The following is a 15772-nucleotide window of genomic DNA, read 5'->3' as shown; positions in this document are numbered from 1 at the left end:
GCAAACATTACTGGCCGAGTGAAAATAATGAAATGTTAATTGCACTAGTGCTTTGTCCTGTACTGTCTAACATGTTGTCTCTCTCCTCTGTGTCAGTAAGCTGAAAAAGCTGGTGCGGACCCTGAGGGACAAAGGCAGTGTGGTGGAGCAGAAGCAGGAGGAGCGGATGCCTCGACAGTGGACCCTGGACTACGCCCTGGCCCCATTTGAGGGACTGACCCCAGAGTACATGGAGATGAGTATGTCTGCATCCATGTTTGTAGTTTTTGTGTCATTTATGCATAACTGGAAATCATGCAGATCATACAGTGACCTCGAAAGAATGAAAGAATGACATGCCTTTCAAAACGTTTTTGTTAGATCTAAACTAGTGGCTTAACTGGCTTTGTAAATAATAAGACCCCAATATATCAGTGATGGAACGTAACCAAGTAAAAGTAGCAAAATACTGTACTTAAGTATAAATTTGAGATATCTGTTCTTTACTTAAGTAGATTTTAAAGTTTTATTTAATTTTTTTTTATTATTGTTTGAGATCTTCACTGCAAACAAAAATATACAAATCAAAACAGCTAGAATAATGATTTGATTCATTTGTTCCTTTATAAAAATCTATACATTTGAAGCCTTACAGGACTTCAAAAAATGCACAAAATATTTTTACATTTTACTCTTTAAGTACATTTTTAAACCGGTACTTTAATACTTTTACTTACGTAGATTTTTTCTTGTGATACTTTTACGTGAGTATTTTTCTGCACTGGTATCTGTACTTTTACTTGACAAAATTGAAAACTTCATCCACCACTGCTCTATACAGTAACTAATAAATATGAACGTAATAATGAAAGTATTAAAACCATTCTTTGTTTTTAAAATATTTGTAACTTATTGTCTGATTTGGCCCAAGATAAAATGAATAATGGCTGGGTTTTAGATGTCATCATAGAATTCTATAGGACAATAATATTTAATACAGACAGGGGGCAACAAAAATAATACTGCTAAACTGTAGATTTTGTTGTAATGTAGGAAGTTTTAAGGTCTAGTCACTAATAGAAATGATCAGGTTCAACATTTGTGAATTTAGCTATTGGATACTTCATGGCAACTTAAGGTATATTTGACTCTTACCCCCCTTTTGTGAGTATAATATGATCACATTCTAGTATCTAAAAAACACCAGTACTACCATAGACTGTATATATATATATAAATGGCGCTTCTGGCTGCGTCGCCTCTGGCTCCAATTCACTTGAGAAAACTGTCAGCCCTCTCTCCATAAATGCTGCTGTCAGACTCGTCATTTCGGTCTTAAAATGTTCACATTGACCCACTCTACATGATCCTAGTATTTATTTCATTATTGTGTCCATGACTCAAGATATGAACATTAATAAGAGACCAATCAACTGCCGTCTTGCCCACTTCTTTATACAATTTATAAGTATTACCCAGTTATTGTTAGTTGTTTCTACTACGCTGATATGAAACATTAGGAAGCCACGTGCCTCCTTTGAACCCGTCCACCTCTCATGTAGTTCACAGGTATAGTCAGATATATTCAAGTATGTGGAGGAGGAGCCTGCACTGTAGCGTTTAAACCCTTGTCCTCTGCTGTTTTCTCCTTGTGTTTCTTTGTGTGGGAGCCGCTCGGAGCTGCAGCCGTCAGTCTTAGTGTGCTGGAATCCCCTGTTCCCACAAGGCTAAAGTTCCTCTGTCACCCCCCCACACTCACGTTTCACTGTTAAGGAAATAACCCATCTCAAATACATCGATATCGATCGGTCCAACAAGTGTGTAAAATGTGCAAATGTAAATGAGGCTACACACAGTTAGCAGGTAATGCTTTGAACGTGTAATGTTTGAAATAGCTGTTGATGTTCAAACGTTTGTGTTGAACAAGTTAAGTATTCAGTGTTTTTTTTTTTTTCTAAGTGAAGCCTGTGCCAAAACAAAGTACCATGTCAGAGTATGTTCTCTTGCACCTTCTGACAAAATATATTTGGTGTCACTGTTTGTCTCTTTAATTAAATGGTAACTGCAACTTTTTGCCTTGAATTAAAACATTGATTACATTGGCTGATATTTCCGTTAGCTGTGCCCTACACCAAAAGGATGTCGCTTCGGATAGAGTTTTCTCCAAAAAACAACAACAAATAAATAGTGAAGCTGTATGAAATGATATTTCTGGAAGTCTCAAGTAATCCTATCCACACAAAAAAGAAAGTTTACACATCTTCACTGTCTGTAGACATAACCTCAACAAGCCTACACTGATCTGGTGTGCTCATGTTAATGAAATGTCAACAAACTTTGGATTTTGGACTAATTTCATAAAATAAAGAAGATTAATGCAAAGTTTCAGACCTAATAAGGGTTTTTTCAATAAAGTCAGTGAGACGGCTGTCAAATGATGGTCAAATGTCACAATAACTTTGGAAACACACACACACATATGTATATGTGTATGTATGTATGTATGTATGTGTATATATATATATATATATATATATATATATATATATATATATATATATATATATATATATATATATATATATATATAGTTATGGCTTTCTTTAGCATAAATCTTTATTTGTATTATTATGGATCATCAACTGTGCACAATTGTCAAAGCGCTGTGTCCCTAGCAGTGTCGTCTCGCCCTCAGCTGACAAATGTAAATATATATATATATATATATATATATATATATATATATATATATATATATATATATATATATATACACACACACACATACATATATATATATAATATTATAGTGAATTTTCCCATAAATAACTCCATTCTCATTTTTCATACAGTTATCCAGTTTGGGTTTGTGTCCCTGTTTGTGGCGTCTTTCCCTCTGGCTCCTCTCTTCGCTCTGCTCAATAATGTCATTGAGATTCGTCTGGATGCAAAGAAGTTTGTAACTGAACTCCGGCGACCAGTGGCAGCTCGAGCCAAGGATATCGGTAAGTGTTCAAGAGTTCAAAACATGCGCTTTAGTTTGCGTAGTGTTTCAATGCTTAAAAACGATACCCTGTATAAATAACATTAAATTCTGGTCTTGACTTTGTTTAGATCTGGTTTATGTCTAGGTGTGTAGTGTACAGAATTGGCTATATCTGTCTCAGGGTGCATTCACAGTTGTTGTTCCTTGGTCTTACATTGAGCCCATTTTAATCCTCATGTGGACTTGGTTCTAGTCTGTGTTTAGTCCTGATATAGTCCAGGTTTCAGGTTTAGTCATTGGGCAAGCATGAATGCACCTTCAGTCATGTTTGATAGTCTTCTACAATGTATTAACACATGGCACATTTATTCAAGTTTATTGAAATATTTGCACACAGAAAACTGTCTATTTATTGATATGGTACAACATTATGGCATAATGGTTTATTATCCATATTCATTCACTTGTTTTTCTTCTATTTTTCTCCAGGTGTTTGGTACAACATATTGAGTGGAATGGGCAAGTTCTCTGTTATCATCAATGTAAGTGTTTTCAATACAAATCCTGTCTACTTCTAAATTTAGGAATCACCTTCCATAAAAGTAGCACAGATCAGTTAGCATCTGCATTACTTAGAGTCCTGTAGAGCTACTGTTATACATGACATGTTAATAACAAGAGGAGGTCAAAGTCTAGCTGATTCTGTCTTCATGGGATTTGAGCAAAGTTTTGTTTAGGATTTGCCTGTAGCCTGGAAACCAAATCCTTTCCCGTTTACTTTTAATACAAGGCTGTATCGAGCAGGACTTCCTAAAAAGGTATTTATTATTAAGTTATAGGCTTAGCACTGGTCACAGAGGAAGAGCTCCAAATTCAATTCCCACAAGTGCAATACTCATTTTAAACGAAAGTCCCTGAAATAGTAATGTACATAGGGTTGGTTTCTGTGAGAATGACAATGATGTATTTGATTGCTTTTGTACTTTACAGGCTTTCTAAACGTCTAATGGGACTTATATTATATTAGTCTTCATTTAATATTTAGATGGATTAAGTCAATTTTCTATATTTGGATTTCAGATTGATGGTAAATTATGACTGTTACCATAGCAATTAACTAATCAAAACAAACTATTAATGATTGAAATGGACAAAAAATTGAAATGATGTCCATGAATGTCATATGATTCTCATCAATGATTTTACAAATGAACACATATAAGGCTGTTTACATTTTTAACTATAGAGAATAAATAGTACTTTCTTTTATCTATCAGCTTTTTTTTTCCATAATGCATTAACAAAGATGGAAGGCATCACTGTAATCCCATTTTACTGTATTAAATTAAATGAAGCCAAGTGATTAAAATGTAACAACAGTTGTATCTCATGACTTGTTTAATTATCTTGGCTGTCTGCAGGCCTTTGTCATCTCGTTCACCTCTGACTTCATCCCGCGCCTGGTCTATCAGTATGTCTACAGTCCGACTGGGACCATGCATGGCTTCATAGACCACACTCTGTCCTACTTCAACGTGTCCAACTTCAAACCAGGGACTGCTCCAGACAGCACTGACCACGGGGACATCTATGTGTGCAGGTAATATACAATATACAATATACAATATACAATATACAATATACAATATACAATATACAATATACAATATACAATATACAATACATCTGAGGCAATGCTGCACTGCTGACACGCTTCCATTAATAGTTAGTTAGTATTTTCAACTTAACAAAGTTAAATTAAATATTGAAAACAAGAACAATATGCAGTATTTAAGATAAGAAGTCCTCTGTGATCACACTCTTGGATGAGTCATAACTCACCACAGGCTGTGTGCACATTTATACTGACATCGTTCATCTAGCCTGAGATTTGATATTGGACTGACAGGATGATATTGCTATTATATATATTATATTATATATTATAATATTATGTAAAAAACTAAATAATGTCTAGCTACCAATTTGTGTCAAACATTTCTGTACAATTCCCATTTTAATAGTTGCGTCTCAACAAAACGACATATCACTTTAATGACTGGTTCCCTTTTCAATTATATTTTGATGATCAATTCTTACATTCACATTGCATGAGTACTCATTCATGTCTCCTCATGGCCTGGCATGAATGTGGTGTGTGAGTGATTGGTGGTGGTGCAAGGGGCTGATGGTACAGATGGACAAATTAGGCAGCGTAGCTTCTGTCAGTCTACCCCAGGGCAACAGTGGTTACTCAAGAAGCTCACCACCACTGAGTAAGGAGTGGATGAATAATGACTACAGTGTAATGCTGTGAGAGACTGTCACGCATTTAAAGTACATCACAAATGTGATACATTATCACTATTAAAATTAGTATAACATGAAATCCATCATTGACAACTGAGAGCCATTTGATATACTCTTAGATACAGTTATTATGCTCAACAAGTGGCTACTGTTTAATTCTGTGAGTTGGCAGAGCTTCATATTTGACATTGATGTATTAACTTTGCTGGTGTATGTAAACATATTGTCCTGCTTGTTCCCATAGACTCCAGACAGAGTGGGATGAAAGCAGATTCCCACAAAACTCTTTGCAGCTGCTTTGTCCCCAATTGAGACACTGCTCCATTGTGTCTTTGGACTTTCACTTATGACAGTAGCATGCATCTCCCTCATTATCCCACCATAAAGAGCTATAGAGGAAAAGGTCACCAACACTGCTGATCAAGTACAGCTGAGTTTGACCTGGGTTACATAAGAAACACAGAGTTACAGTATAAAAGAATAGTACTTTTGTGCCGGGCAGCCTGTACGTCAGACTGTGGACATGCGGACTCACATAAAGATGGAGAGGCGTGAAATCAAACTCAAGATGAGCCAAGAGTTGCTCTGTGTGGGGTTTGTGTGAGAGAGGAGGAGGAGCAGGGCGTGTCTGCTGTGGAGGCTGCTCAAGGAACTCATTCACAACTGTGACAGATCTGAAAATTCACAGTAAGCTTTGTCATAATGTGATAGTGTGCATTTGGAAGAGCAGATATAGATAATTACAATACTGCACATTAAAGAAAAAGGTTTGTATGGACTGTTACTTTGAGTTATTATTTCAGACCGAAGAACATTAACTAAACAAAGAGGATGGACTTGTTTTAGCAGCAGATTGGATTCATTCTGTTTAGCCAATAGAGTAACCACTGGAACAGTCAAAGGCAGTGTAGGTGAAGTGTCTTTCCCAAGGACACAGTGATAATATGTTGAATTGAGCAAAAAAGAATACCTATTTTTGGTACATGCATTCAGTTACTTCCCAACACTGATAGTAACCCATATATTTATACATCTCAACTTTGACCTCCCTCTGCCTCATTTCTGTTGCATTCTTTCCCCACAATGTTTACAATAAATCCTCACCATGTCCAAACTTTTTCCTTACGGATAAATTTAACTTTATCTAAAAAAAAATCATTAACCCAAGATGTTCCTGTAGATGTTTCCCGAATATTTTATAACTTTATGGATCCTTTTTGTGGCTTACACTCTCACCTGCAAAGTGTGTAGAGCTTACATGTTTTCTCTGCGTTTGGGTGGGTATCCTTCTGCTGCAGCGGTTTCCCAATCAACCTAAAACCTGCACAATGAGCTGATTATTTTGCTAAGCAGTCTTGAAAAAGCCAATGGAGATTATAATAGGCTAAATACTAAACATGTCGCAAGTATTCTGATAGCGTAATAAATGTATTTACCAGCAGTGACCCAGCGTCTTATCGGGTTGTTCTATGGCTCTTGTGTTTAGTTTTTTATATTGTTTTTACTACTGCACTACTGACGCTCGATGAATGCAACTGTCTCCATTGTATCTTATTCTATCGTCTAGACTACGTTGACATTTATTTTAAACTCTATCTTGGCAACCCCATCTCAACCTTCTCCCACAGTAACTTAATCCAATTCAGGATGATCTTTAGTTTGATGCTCCCCATACCCAAACATGGAGTCCAATAAAACAGGAATGTTCTGTGTTTTTTTTTAATTCAGTGCCACCCAGAAAAGTGAAGCAGCAGTTAACCCGAGGTAGAGGGAGGATGAGAGGATGTATAGGACGGCCTGCTTGTGTAAAACAGTTTGCAGTGAGTGAATTAACATGTGGATAAACAGATCAAAGAGAGAAGAGTGAAAAGCAGATTCCAGAGGGCTGCCTGGCTGTATAAGGAGAAAGTATGAACCCGTGCTAACTCTGCCCTTCTTTATAAAGAACGAGAGGCCCACAGTTCAATCAGACTGGTTGAAGGCTCTCAGGGATGCGATGGGAAACTTAGCATAACTTGTATTTGTCGCTTTTCTGGAAACGGAAGAGTTTGATAAGGATCTTGACAAACATGAGAACTGAATTCATACATTTTTTAAATACCAGTGTTAGGCCTGGTTTAAAATGGCTGATTTTCACTGGCTATTCTTGCAGAACGATATTTATTTTATTTCTTTTTTTCATTTTCTTTTTCCCTTTTGGTTTGGTGTATATATCAGATGCCCTTCCTGTTACTTGCAGTTAAGTTAAGATGACTTTTTCTTAGTTCAATTAGATTTCAGAAATGAAACTTCTCAATAGTTCTTTGGGAGGACTACACAAATAAAACATTCAAAAAGTAGGACACAAAGTGATTTTTTTCACTTTAGTTTATGTTATGGTCTATTCACATTTTCCACCTTCAAAGCGCTTTACATCAAGAAACCACCCACCTGTTTATTGAGTTAAGTGCCTTGACAAAGAACACAACAATGACATTCATCCGTGGGAGCTGGAATCGCACCGCCAAATGTGGGTCAATGGATCTGTTCAGCCGGCCAGTGATGTTTATGTCGAGCTCAGGACATTATGTATTTATCCTCTTTCACATTGCCTAACTAAACAACTTGAATTCATAGATGCGTTCAGGACTAGTCTTGTTCTATCTTTACCATAATGCTGATCTTTGTGTGTTAGTCCAGTGGGTTTTCCTTACAGCAGCAGCAGTGGTGTGGGAGGGAGCATCCTCACTTTGACAATGGAGCAGTGTACTCCAGATGTGCCCTGTCAAATACTGTCCTACAGCTGTATTTAGAGCAGACATAGGAACAGTCATGAATCTTACTGAAACAACTAAGTGAAATGAAGATTAAAACCTAAAGATAAGCCGTTTCACTGGCTTTGTGGAGATTAATGTAATTTTAGCTAATACTTTTTATGGGGACGTTGAAGTTCCATAAATGGGCAGAGCAGCACTGCTAGTTGAATGAATCAATCTAAATACAGAAGTTAAAATGTATACTGAAATAATGGTTTTTAATGGGTTAGTTTCTTGCTGGCTAAGATTAAAGATACATTTCTGGTAAAACTACACATGGATGCTGTCATTTTCACCTATGAATGAAGATGTTTTACTGTATTCTAGTACTTCCTGGAAATTGTCTTTCCATTGAAGCCAGACATCATTGCATCACATGTGGTTTAGTTTGGTTGTTTGTTCTCGAGTCCAATTAAATGTGTTTAGAACAGAATTGTCAAAGGAAAGGAATCCTACTAATCATCACTATAAACAAAATTACCTAAGGCTTGTGCAAGGATGGTGTGATTACGTAATAGAATTTTAATCAAGATAGAGATTCATTCATTTCTAATTGTCAATGGTCAGCTTGGATCTTTTTATTCGAGAGGCACACGATCAGTAAAAACATGTGTCTTGGAGCAGATTTCAGACTTTAAAACCATGTCGCACTCTGAGGACTTCAGGAACCGGCCTCCTGCTGGTGCCCAGAGTCAGGACGAAACATGGGGAACCAGCGTTTCAGTTTTATGCAGCTAAAACCTGGAACAGCCTTCCTGAAGATGAGAGACAGGCCTCTATTTTGACAATGTTTAAATCCAGGCTCAAAACGATTCTGTTTAGCTGCGCATATGACTCAATGTTTTTTATTCTGCACTGTTCTTCTCTTTTAATGTTAATTTTATGATGATTCTTTATCTTTTGATTTCTTTATATTGTGATTTTAATGCATTTGTTATTCTATAAAGCACTTGGAATTACTTTGTGTCATTCGAATTGCCTAAAGGTACACATTTGATTCTATTTTGTGATATGTTGGGTTTTTCCCAGGACAGTTCAAAATGATAAAATGTTCAATTTAAACCATGTGTGAACCTGTTAACCCAAATAATTTTTTTTCAATACCTCAAGGCACATCTGACAATAGCTCAAGACACACAGAGTATTACCTGGCACACTAGCTGAAAATCCATGGTTTTAGTAAGATAACTTCAAAATAACTGGTCCACTTCTAATAAAACCTGTTGTGTGTTACAGGTATAAAGATTACAGAGAGCCTCCCTGGTCTCCTGAGGCCTATCAGTTCTCCAAACACTACTGGTGTGTGCTGGCAGCCAGACTGGCCTTTGTCATTCTGTTTCAGGTGGGGCGACTTTGCACTTATTACTATAGAGTTTTCAATCATCGTCTTAGGCTTTGCAACACTTTCATATTACACAACATATATATTAAATGTGCACTTGAATGAACGCAGAATGGCATGAACATCCCCATGAAGACAAGCACGTGGTAGATCCTTCACTAGAAATATTACATAACGCACCTTAAGAATAAGACATTGTGTTATCTTCATCTTCTTTTAAACAGTATTATACAATCAAAAGAAAGTGAGTGCTGAAGTAGGCGTATAGGTTGAATAGTGTATAGATGTGTGTGTGGGCCAGTCTTTTGTCAGTGAGCAGCCTGATTGTATTCATCATGTCTGAAATGTTCCCAGATGGTCGACTAAATGACCAAAGGCTGGAGGTATAAACAGATGCATAGTTTCATCGCTCACATCTGCCCAGCGTCCTTCAGCACATGTGATCTACACACTTGACTGAAGGCACACAGATATTTCTATAACTTAACCCTGGTGTCAGAAAAGTTTGTGTAACCTTCAAAATTTAAAGACGTTTACATCGCAGTAGACTCAGGACATTTTGGGCTGAACTGTATATTGTCATGAATGGAAATACAGGAAAAAAAAGCAAGTACACCATTATATACATTTCCATATTCTATATTTTTGATTTTATTGATTAAAATTAAAAGCCTATTACATATTTTTACATGCATATTATTATTTTTTCTTACTTTATCATTGACAATGGCAATAATTCTGATCAATACAAACCAACTTCTGGATAAAGTACAGTGGAATGACACAGTAAAGGTAGGCTGATAGATTCATAGACTATTATTGCTGACTTTGGGCTCTCTACTGGTCCACTGCATTATAGATATTTGAAAATAAAGTAAACTGTTATTTTATTCTATGGTGTCATTCCCTTGTCTGTGGCTGTGTTCACATTTTCCTGGTTTGATCCAAGTTTAGTTCTGTTTTTAACTTGGTTTGATCCTGTTCTTGTCCTGATACATTCATGATCTAGTCCTCCAGGTTTGGTCCCAATTTTGATGTGACGTGTCCGCAAGTGTGAATGCATCTTTATATTATATTATATTTTCAGATTTTTTGTCATTTTGTACCCAAGGTTAAGATTTTGCTTTCCTCCCTTTCTCTTGTCAGAACCTGGTGATGTTCCTGAGCCTGGTCGTTGCCTGGGTGATCCCTGATGTCCCCAAAACCATCGTGGAGCAGCTCAAACGTGAGAAGAAACTGTTGGTGGATTTATTTCTACAAGAGGAGAAGGAGAAGTTCCAACTGATCCAGAGCCTATTCAATAAAGACAGCGCCAGCCTCCAATCATGCAGCGCCATGCTCCAATCGAGACAAGAACTCGCTCCTCTGGGCCGATACAGCACCCTGCCCCCCCTCACCACCCAGGGCTCTTCCCGGGACGGCGAGGGGGTTCCCAGGGCACGATGCAGGGCCGCTAGCTTCAGCCAGTTCAGCAGGAAGGCAGCCAATAGTGAGAATGACAATGCCGTACACACCGCGGTTTAACAGGTGGCTTACAAAAAAGACATTTTGTTATGTTCAAAAAGGATGAACGTGAACTTAAAAGACTTTGAAGACTTTTTACTCAAAGACTGTTGAAATATCTGTTTTTATATAAATAGTGAGGCAGATCAGCTTCATAGCGTAGACAAGCAATAATGGCTTTTAATAGGCCGCAGTACGGTTATAGAGAGAGTGAGGCCTGAAAGTCCCGCAGTGTGTGACAGTAATCTGTGATCTAATGCTTATCAAGCCGACAGTAGCAAATATTTTGTGTTATTTTGTATTACTCGTAGATAACTTATGGATACTATGGTAGAGGATTAGGGTAACTGGAATAGATTTGTTATGACAATATTATACATTTGTTCATTTTGCAAGCTTAGTAAGTGATTATGTTTTTTAGTTATTGGGCGCAATTACAAACAGCATTTAAATGGTATTAGATGATTTTATAAGTTACAAAATGTTTTATAAAATGTCACGTGTCATTTCCTAGCCTCTGCAGTTCTATCTCTCTCCAAATTTGTGTCTTATGAAATAATAATTCTAATCATATAAATCTTAAATTTTGACATAATTGTTTTATGACTTCTGTTCTAATCCTCTACCATATCTTGTTTTTTGTTTTTTTTCCAGATAGACCTATAAGCTGGCAACATTTTATTTATATTGTGATGATTTATCTGAAATGCTTTTTTCAGAGTAAGGTGACTATTGCTGCTGATAACCGCTTAAAAATATATGGACGATATGCCAATGTGGTGCACTGCCACTGTAGACCCCTGTCCAAGTTTAGTTTAGGAGTATTTTCTAGTCATAGACATTTACAGACTGTAGATTGGCTTACAATGTGTAACTTTGTAAATAAGATTTCATTGGAAACTTCATTGACATTCCTTTATTCTGACGCACCAAACTGAACTCATACATTCCTAAAATATTTGCAATATACTGCCATATCCTATGTAATACTTTTGGACTGTTATGTGTGTAATGAGGCTCTTAGCCATGTGTGACCCTGCCTGATTTGCACCACAGCTCATTCTGTCATTTAGAGCAGATCAATATGCACATGAATGCTCAGTTACCATCAACAATTTTGCCCAAAGGAACCAAGCACATACCACTGATATGGCTGTTAATATGCAAATTAAGTTGTAGTAAAAAAAACAAAACAAAGCAAAACAGAAACCCCCCCCAAAAGCCCCAAAACTATATTTAAAAAATAATTCAGTAGCCTAGGTAACTATAAAATACACAAAACTTTAGGTTGTAATTAATAGAAAATGTTTTTGCAAGCAACACAACAGTAGGACGTTTTATACCAGTCCAAAGTAATTATATTATTTGGCTTGGAGAGCATTAAAAAGAACTTGTTCAAACAAAGCTGGTTTTGTTTGTCTAAGGGAAGTGTGTGATGGACATATTTTGGGCAGTGCTACAAATCAGGCAGTGACTTCTGTTTAATCTACTGTGTTAGATAAACTGCTAACAAGCTAATGGCATGCTAAGTTGTTAAATCATTTCTTTGCTTTAAAGGTCTTTCCACACCTCTCTCAAGTCCAGTATCATCAATAATATGGCTCTGTATTCGACTGTTAACTTCAAATTTCATATAGACTTCATAGGGTATGGACAGCTAAATAGATTTGGAGCTATGTATTTACTGGCTACTGTTACAAAGACAAGTGTTGGATATTCTGGATATTTAAACAGCATTTGTATGTACATCTGTAAATGTTTGTGTCGCTTTTCTCCCTGTCCAGTTTTTATGGATCTTTGGCCTTCTCTTACAGTTTGTGAGACTAACTTATAGACTCTTGAACACACAGGCAGGTTTCTGTGCTTGCTATGTTTTGTACAATTGTTCACAGCAATATTATATATTCAGAGATGTGTGTGTATATAATATATATATATATATATATATATATATATATATATATATATATATATATATATATATATATATATATATATATATATATATATATATATATATATTTGTAAATATATATTTGTAATAACCTCAGGTATTGTTTCCTTGTGTAGACTAATACTGTATCTTTCCTTTGACTTTTAGGTTCACGTAACAGTAAAGAGAGTTTATGCCTGGGCATGTGTTTGTGCAACTTTTTATCTTTATATAAACCACTCAACCATAATGGTGAAATGCTCTGAGCATTGTCAGGAGTTTTCAAACTCACAAGAATCCAAGAATCCATCATGAACGCCTCCCGGCTGATCCGTTCAAGTCAGCACAACTTTTGCGGCAAGGCAGGAAGCATGTAACTCCTGACAAAAACATTTTATTAATAATTGCTAACAAGGCAGCAAGTGTAATAATCTGCATGATTCCTTTAACAAAAAATATATTGTATATTATAGCAACATGTCAATTGACTGCTATGGACGCTACTGAGAGTCCCACCTCTTCCTGAATCATTTCAATGGGTGCCATTCCAGACTGATATTACTAACCTCATTAGCACTGTAATATCCATCTGGCTTTTGCAGTCAGAAGATTATCATTCATGCTTCACATTTTACACGGAGAATATTACAGAAAACCTTACTATGATTCAGGAAGTCCAGGCCTATGAAACACCAGAGCCATTTTGCCAGTTGTGTGTTTTGGCACCAGATTCGGGGATAGAGCCAAGTACAAAACATACACCACACACATTACATGATGCAACAATGTCAGAAAATGGTTCTGACAAGATAAACTAAACATAAACTAAACGACAAAGGTCTGGCTGGGTACATTACTTACTTACTTACAAATGCACAATGCTGTCAATGCTTGTTATACTGTCATGGAGGAGAAATTTACCCTCTATATTTATCATACTTATTACTATTGCAACTAATGGTCAGGCTTTTGTTCAATGAGGGAGCACAGGCAGCACATGCAAACTTCACATATCAGATACCAAAAACCCCTTCTCATCCTCTGTCAGGCCCAGAGGAACATGTCCATTTGTAGCTGTCACATTGTGTAGTAGCTGTAGTAGTATAGTGCATTTTGTAGTTGTTCTTATAGACAGTCTCACTCTCACACTGGATCCATTAGCCCTAATCTGCAGCAGCTGTGGATGTGTAAGTGCAAACAGTAAAGATTAATTCTGTAACTTTCATTCCTGAAACTTCTTCTGGGCAGTGGAATGGGGTTGGCTGTATACATCTACTCAGAGGTAACCAAAAACACAATGAAATTTATTGGAGAAGTTTGGCGGTCGAAGCAGTTGAGAGTCAGCCAAAGTGAAGTGCAAAAAAGATGGTGACAAGTGACTAAATTGCACTGGCGGAAGTGTAACTTTCTGTGATCAAGAATCAACTCTCTCTCTCAAGAAACTACAAATATCTATTTATTCAAATTTCCTCTCCATCTTATCACATGCTTTCCAGTTTTGTTCAGAGCAGTTTGTGCCTCTGGCTAATTCCTGACCTGCCCCGATTTGTCTCATAACTTACAGTAATTTTCCACTTAATGCCAAGATTTTCTGAAGATGCTGCCAACTTCACTCCAAACAAACTGAAATCAAAATATTGCTGTATTTTAGCTCTGGCAAAGACAAGCTGTGCCCATGCAATACATTATTTATTCATTAAAAACATTTTGCTATGTGCGATGTAAGTATGAACTGTAAACAAAAGAACCCCAGTTTCAATAATATGTTTTCAATAAAATGTCTGCCCTTAGTGCTGGTTTAGTTTCATTTGACTAGCCTTTGGACTACAAGTTCATTTCAATTTATTATAGGTGTTAATGAGGCAACTAATTTATATACATTATTTATTCACTATTTATTGGTAAATGGTCACATTTTTATATGATGGTCACATTTTTATATACCTCAAAGCACTTTGCATCAAGGAACCACTCACCTCACTCACTCCTCGCACATTCAGTTCCGTTCTTGCAGAGGTGATTTAGGGACAGTGCCTTACCTTGTCCTCTTGCACTCACCTGACGTCTGTACGTGGAGCACGTTGCCTTAAAGCAAAGCCGCCAGCCCGCAGTTTGTTTGATCTAACCAGCTCAAACTCTGTGAGTCGATGCTTCAATGCCCTAACTCCTGGTGACAAAACTTTTTGTTCATTCATATTCAGGTTCACGTTTATCTGTTCATTCATTTTTTGCCACGGGAGTTAACATCCAGGGGTTTTCATTACGTCGATCGCGAAGGCATTTTGGGTAGATCTTGTCCCGTCATCCATCCAGTCACATGACTAATATACAGGACAACAGTCAGATTACACCTGACCCTAGGTCACATCATGGGCGCTGCATAAACAAGCGTGAGTTAGTTTAACCCTATAGCATCGGATCCTATTGTCGCCGATAGAGCAGGTTGCAGACTTTCCAGCAGCGTAACTCCTCGCCCAGTCGTGCTCTCATGTAAATTCAAATGGTGTCTCAAAGCGGAGACATGGGACTATCTAAATATTTTACCATCATTACAGTAATCTGCCTCTGTTGTCCCTCGAAGGTGAAGAATGAGAGCGCGGGTCATTTATTCGATGCGTAAAAGAAAAAATACGGATGGATGTGTAAAATAGAAGTAGTTGTGTGAAAAAATGCTGTAAATTCTGATACTTCGATTAACATGTTTTTTATTGCTATAAAAAAAAGACAAAACCGTAATCAACATGATTAGCTCTGTTATCACTTTCAAACGAAAAATGCAATTTTACTCCTGGCTGTCAGAAGCTACTGCCCGAACTATTCATCCCTCACTGATTCTATTCAGTGCAAGTCAGAGCAGTAATCATCATTCAAGTAATTATGAACATGTAAGAAGTTCAGTTGTGTTGTGCAGTATTATCTCATGA

The 15772-nt window shown here is 36.9% G+C and overlaps 1 protein-coding gene across 1 annotated transcript in view; it reads left to right on the top strand.

Annotated features, from left to right (window-relative positions):
- The window catches only part of ano2b (anoctamin 2b), a 50933-nt gene extending 39997 nt beyond the window's left edge, over positions 1-10936 (top strand). The window contains exons 21-26 of the mRNA XM_055231493.1: positions 97-239; positions 2832-2984; positions 3455-3507; positions 4387-4565; positions 9307-9412; positions 10559-10936. Coding sequence (XP_055087468.1) covers positions 97-239; positions 2832-2984; positions 3455-3507; positions 4387-4565; positions 9307-9412; positions 10559-10936 — 1012 coding nt within the window. The remainder of the gene's footprint in view (positions 1-96; positions 240-2831; positions 2985-3454; positions 3508-4386; positions 4566-9306; positions 9413-10558) is intronic.
- Positions 10937-15772: the final 4836 nt, after the last annotated feature.

Source organism: Periophthalmus magnuspinnatus, chromosome 23 (assembly GCF_009829125.3).
Source record: "Periophthalmus magnuspinnatus isolate fPerMag1 chromosome 23, fPerMag1.2.pri, whole genome shotgun sequence".
Lineage (NCBI taxonomy): Eukaryota > Metazoa > Chordata > Actinopteri > Gobiiformes > Gobiidae > Periophthalmus > Periophthalmus magnuspinnatus.
This window is presented reverse-complemented; position numbering and strand designations above follow the sequence as displayed.